A 6,000-nucleotide genomic window follows, 5' to 3' on the forward strand; every position below is an offset into this window, starting at 1 on the left:
TAGATCTATTTGCTGTAGCGATAAAGAGGGCGTATTAGCTAATACATTTCCCCTCTACCAAATGGAACAATTTATCCTGAAAAAAGCTACTGGGAAATGGTTTGTGTGCTAGCACAAATACAGCCAAGATACACTGTGTCCTGAAAAAAATGAAAAAAGGCAACCGTTGCCTTTCTGCTGTTTGATGGATGCAGGATGTTGCAACAGCATTGAAACAAACAGTAGCCTGTCATAGACATAAAATACTAAGTGATAATTGGCTCACAAATAAAGAGTCCATTGGGAAATGAATTCTGTGTCAGCGATGACGGAGTGTAGGGGAGAGGGCACTGCCATTCTGTCAGTTAAAATCAGGAGCTAATATGTTTCACTTTTCTTTAACCTCCTCTGCCTCTTCCCTGTGTCTTCTCACTCCACTCGCCTTGATGTGCTGTAAACAGGCTAAAAAGGGCCCAGCTGTGTGGAGTTATTGTTGGTGTCAGTAGGAAGTGCTGATAGCTTTTGCAGCTGAACAAAAGCTGGATGAGGGGAGTGGAGGGGCGCTCCAGACACTGTGGCTCCAGCCTAGATTCTCTCCCACAATCCCTGCACCGCACTCCCATTGTTCTGCCCACCCGGCCCTCCCTCCGCCCTGTCAGCTGCGACCTAGGACAGAGGGCAAAAAAAAAAAAAGAAAAGAAAAAGAAAAAAAAGAAAAAGAGAAGTGTTTTAAAAACTTTTTATAGGCTACTGCAACAGCTACAGGAAACAGTCCTTGTGGCATTTAACTTACAGTATGCTGTTACAAGACAGCAGTACTGGTGTTATGTTTAGTCTGGTATATGACAGTGCAGATGTTAGCAAATAGCATTTATATTCTTAAGAGGAAGAAAATTAGCTGTTATTTTAGTTTCTTCATGATGATGTAAATTAATTTAAAACTTGACTTGCAGAAATGTATCCATATAAAATGTAAAATCCTACTGAATGAACAGTAACAACACACATTTCTTCAAGTAACGTACTTTAATGTAATTTCATTTAATTACATTTCACAGTGGAACGGCTGTGCTTTTTACTCCACTGCATTGGTTTCACAGCTGTAGTTACTAATTACTTCACATATTCTGACTTTATATGTGAGACATAATCTTTTAATATGCTGCAGTTATAGATTAAAACACCCAGCAGCATATAAAGTAGGAAAATGACTGGCCATCTGCAATAATAAAGTCCTGCTTACACCTTAATGTGTGGGAAATGATGATCCACTAATAAAATAAAATAAAGTAACACTCACAGGGTCCATTGTACTGTGCAATAAATACTTTTGGCCATTAGAGTACATTGTGTTGATCATAGTACTTTTACTCGAGTAAGTTTTATGCTACTTATTGGAGTGTTTATCATTATTACTGATATGATCTTACTATAAACCCACCATGATAATGGAACTGACTGAAAATGGGTAAAACAGTCAGTAAAAGTAAAATGTTTTTCTCTTTTTTTTGTAGTTTTTTTCTTTTAATATAAATGCATGTTTTTTTATTATTATTTTAGTATGCCTTCATATTCTATAAATTAGTTCCAGGCACGGTGTAGTCTTTATAGATCTACACAATAATCCATCACTGACAGGGAAGATAAACTCCTGCTAATGAACAGAAACGTACAAACCCAAATGTCACACAGTTTTACAGTGACCAAGGTGGCACACACTAGTGAAAGTGGGCAGTGATGGAATGCACCAGTTATTTAGTGTTAAATTGCGGTAACAACATCATGCCGAGCCCTCCTCCTGGCTGCAGGTGCGCTGGGCGGTAGGTGCCAAATGAACGACCCGAGCTCCGGAGCCGGTTTCTCAGGGGTCCGCGCGCCGCCCAGGTGAACTGAGGAGTGTGAGCGCTCTTGTTTGACGTCTCCATGGAGACCGCCCGAGCGGCGCCAGGCTGACAGGCGTCAAAGCTCGGATGAATGGGTGACGTCACCGCGCTGGCGCCTGCCAGTCTGCTCGGGCTTGTTTGGACAATCTGGGGGGAAGATTCAGAACAGAGTGCGCACACCAGGCTGAGCACACACTGCAGAAACATGTAAAGGAATCCGTGAAGCTGCTGCGCACACTGGGCTGCCTTCAGCACAGACAAGCCCCCGAAAAGAGACCGTGTGCTCCCAGAAAAGGGCACTTTGTGAACATAAAGGAAGCTTTGAGTGAAAGAGCTGAGATTTTAGTGCAGGGAGCAGTGGTGTGGAAATGACTGCGCGGCATATTGTTTAAAAAGCGATCAGCAATCTGCACTCATATGGTCATTTGATTAAACTAATAATAAAAGCGAAATCATTGCATACACCCAGGTCATTAAAAATTCTATTCCAAATAAACTTTATCATCGTAAACCAACGGAATAAAAAGTGGATGTTTTTCCCTAAATTGTTGGGCAACTGATCAATTTTCTAACTTTACTGCACTGTTGTCCTACACATCTGCAATGCAATCACCAACTGAGAGAGAAAAAAAATCTAGGGCACTGTGGTAGCCTAATTATCATTAGCCATTCTTCCTGTCCCATCCTATACACATTCTCACAATACATACCAAGGCATTCACCACCCCTTGACTGTCCCCAGGCAATCTACACCTGCAGAGTCCCCAAGCCATGGACAGCTGGATTCCCACATTTTACCCATAAAAGACACACATTTGTTTCCATTTGTAACGCCATCCCTCAAACAGATTGTAAATCCCGATAACCAGGCGAGAGTAGGCATTGGCTGAGAGCGCGCTCGTGGAACGACCTATCAATACAAACGCGGCCATCTCATTGGCTCACCGCCTTCAAACAGAAGGATTCGGGCACGCCCCCGGCTCCCGCTCTGCTATAAAGCAGTGGAGGGTTTGCCCATGTGGATGTTGCGAACTGTCAACATTTCCTTGACGTAAACTCTAAGAGGAGGAGAAGCCTCGTTGCTAAACTACTCTACATTTTTCCCTCATCAGCTTTGGAAAGTACACTAATCAAGATGAAGGTTGTCGGATCTACCTGCGCCCTGAAGAGTAAGGTCGGCGGGGAGGACGTGGTGCGCTGCCTGTCCGATCAGAGCCTGACCATCTCCAAGTGCAAGATCCCGCTCTTGGACGAGCAGATGAGCGTCTTTCTCCAGGATATGAACAGCTGCTACAGCAAGCTGAAGGAGCTCGTGCCCACCCTGCCCACCAACAAAAAGGCCAGCAAAGTGGAGATCTTGCAGCACGTCATCGACTACATCTGGGACCTGCAGGTCGAACTGGACGAACCGGAGAAGGGACGCCAGCACGCCGCCAGCAGCGTCCCTCGCACACCGCTGACCACTCTGAACTCAGAGCTCGCCAGCATCTCAGTGGAGGTAAATATCTTGTCACATTTGCTGCAGAGTAAATCTGAGAACAGTTCGATGCTCTACACGGCTGCATGCACGGCTGTAGCATGTTTTCCAATGTCAGTTTGCGTGCGTAAAAGCTGCCAAGTCCATGCGTAAAAATTCCTCTTGCGCACCGCTTTGCTCGTGCCAGCTTTGTGTCCACATAACGCAGACGTACTAATGAGCCCTGTCTTCTCTCTCCCGCAGAATGGATGCTCAGACGACAGGATTATGTGCCGTTAAGAGCTCGTGGAGCACCGCGAAGAACGAACAAGCCTACCTGATGTGACATCTCGACCGCATCAACAAAAACTTGAACTGTTTAGGGACGTTTCAGACTCCCAGAGCTAGAAAAAAAATAACGTTGTGAAGACATTCTCCGGCGGCGAGGACCTCTGTCGCTCACGGCTCTCGATTCATCAGAGGGCCCTGAGAGAAAAAGAAGACCGGTGGTGTCCGGATAGAGACTGGGTTAGCCGGAGGACCAAGAGAAATTCAGTGCAACCAGCATCGCTTGTTGCTTGTAGAGTTTATAAAGAAAGCTAATGTTCCTGTTACGCTCTTCGTATTTTATATAAACCGTATAGAGAATTCAACATTTTGTAAAGAAAAAAAAGTAAATTTCTCAGATTCCTGAGCGACAAACTGTATTGTATATTACAATGCCACATTATGTGAACATATTGTTTTCTTACAATGTACCTTATTGGTGTTTTTATTAAAACAAGACAATTATTTTTAAACAAGAAGACATATGTGTCACTGTGTTTGTGTTAGAAGGGAGGACGAGAGAGAAACTATCTGATATAAAGTCTAGGATTACATCACGTACCTTGAGGGGGGGGGGGGGGGGGGGGGTGTTAGTATCGATTTCTTTCCTACAGCTGGTACATGTGCCGTAGTCCTGTAAACACGTTGGGTGGTTATTATGGGCTGTTGCAGCCTTATTATCTGACTGTGATTTATCACAGTCCCAGTCAGAATCTGAATAGCTTATCGTGTAGCTGAGTACCAGTAAAGTGCTAGTCCTAGAAGAAGCTGTTAAATCATTCAGGTAACATAAAACCAAAGCTGGTGGTCAACACAATGGCTCATTGCCACTTCAATAAGTCATTTGCTTCTCTATGGATGGCTAACGTATCGTATTACATGAAGAAGGCTCACTCTTTTTTAAATCGTCGAGTTAAAAAAAAAAAGAAATCTTGAGGCCGAGTTTTGAAACAAACAACAGTAAATCATGGCAGTAAAAGTATTTAAGGTTCTACACAAATTCACTGTGAAGTGATATAAGATAGTTTATTAAAAAAGACATGAAAGTTTGCCTCTCTTCATAAAAGAAGCGTTTAAACATGAGGTTTCACTGTAAAATCAGAAGGTATTTTTTTTGTCTCTCCTGGTACCGCACGGGTTAAAAAGGCTTCGGTGAAGCGTTTCGTTGTAAGATTTATTCTGTCTCCCTGGTGCAATGTTTTTCCCATTTCCCTGCGGTGCGATGCGCACAGCTGCAGCCCCGGCGTGGCCAGTGTGTGATTGTGTTTGTGTGATAGCTTTGTGCCAAGGGCAGGGGAGGGCGGCGGGGCCCAGACTGAGCGGCGCCTCGGCACACCTGGGGAAGTTCAGGTTAAATAGCTCCACATTCCTCAACACACAGCTGATTGAAACATTAACAAACAGTAATCCACGGGCCAGGCCGCAGATGGGCCGGGAACCACGCCAGCACTCAGAGAAAGAGAAAGAGAGAGAGAGAGAGAGAGAGAGAGAGAGAGAGAGAGCTGGAGATTCTCACAGTACAGTCGTATGTTATAAGTTTGCTATAAATATATACACTTCATGTTTTAGAAAGTGCTTGAGCTGCTAGATAAGTGTCCTTAAGTAGCTGAATGGAGCTGCTGAACACATTCCTGTCTTCTTTTCTACTGCTACCCCTTCCTCTCTGAAATCTCTATCACTTCTCATTTTCTACATGGCAGATCCAAATATGTGATCTGCCCGAGCTGTGGAGAAACTGACCACCTGCTTCTCGAGGTCTCTATGAAACGAGGGGTACGAGGGATTTTATTACCATCAAACCAAATTAGGGCTGTCTTATTCAGTTCATATGTCCTTCTTTCCTATATTATCATTATTATTTTATTAGTTTCTAAAAGAGTCAAACGTGATGACCCTGCCGTAAACCCTCACATGTAGTTAGCGCCCCTTAGTGACCAGAGAATGAATTGCAGTCTGTTACAGCGTAAAACAAGACTGTATCAGCTGCTGATGAAGACAGACCTTAAATTGCTAGAGACTTTCATGGACAACAGCGCCCCCTTGTGGTAATACTGACATCTGACTGATGATGGGTATTAGATGAACATTTGAGGCGAGTACTCAGAAACACATTTCAAAATTGTTACTGAAGTTGTGTATTGAACTACAGTTTTGGGATATGTTAGTTCTACTTCATGCTTGCACTGCACTACATTGCAGAGGAAATACTTCTAGTCTTCTGGTGACAGGTAGAATAGTTCTGAAGTACCCTACAGTACGCTACCAGTCTGATTTAGGGGAGATCGGGGCTGGTTGTCACACTTATTTTATTCATGTATGAATTACTCATCATCAAAAAAAAAATCTTTCAACAGT

General features: G+C 43.6%; 1 protein-coding gene across 1 annotated transcript; it reads left to right on the forward strand.

Moving 5' to 3' along the window:
- The first annotated feature begins 2,871 nt into the window (after window positions 1-2,871).
- id1 (inhibitor of DNA binding 1, HLH protein) lies at window positions 2,872-4,126 on the forward strand. Its single transcript, XM_026308124.2, has 2 exons — window positions 2,872-3,360; window positions 3,583-4,126. Exons 1-2 carry the CDS (start codon window positions 2,998-3,000, stop codon window positions 3,616-3,618), a joined length of 399 nt encoding a protein of 132 aa, XP_026163909.1. The 5' UTR covers window positions 2,872-2,997; the 3' UTR covers window positions 3,619-4,126.
- Window positions 4,127-6,000: the final 1,874 nt, after the last annotated feature.

Source organism: Mastacembelus armatus, chromosome 5 (genome assembly GCF_900324485.2).
Source record: "Mastacembelus armatus chromosome 5, fMasArm1.2, whole genome shotgun sequence".
Classification (NCBI taxonomy): domain Eukaryota; kingdom Metazoa; phylum Chordata; class Actinopteri; order Synbranchiformes; family Mastacembelidae; genus Mastacembelus; species Mastacembelus armatus.

What these genes read in the sequence shown, in the direction of transcription:
- id1 (XM_026308124.2), top strand. Translation starts at nt 2,998, where the DNA reads ATGAAGGTTGTCGGATCTACCTGCGCCCTGAAGAGTAAGGTCGGCGGG. An exon ending in TCGCCAGCATCTCAGTGGAG is followed by an intron (nt 3,361 to 3,582) that starts GTAAATATCTTG and finishes TCTCTCCCGCAG; the next exon opens with AATGGATGCTCAGACGACAG.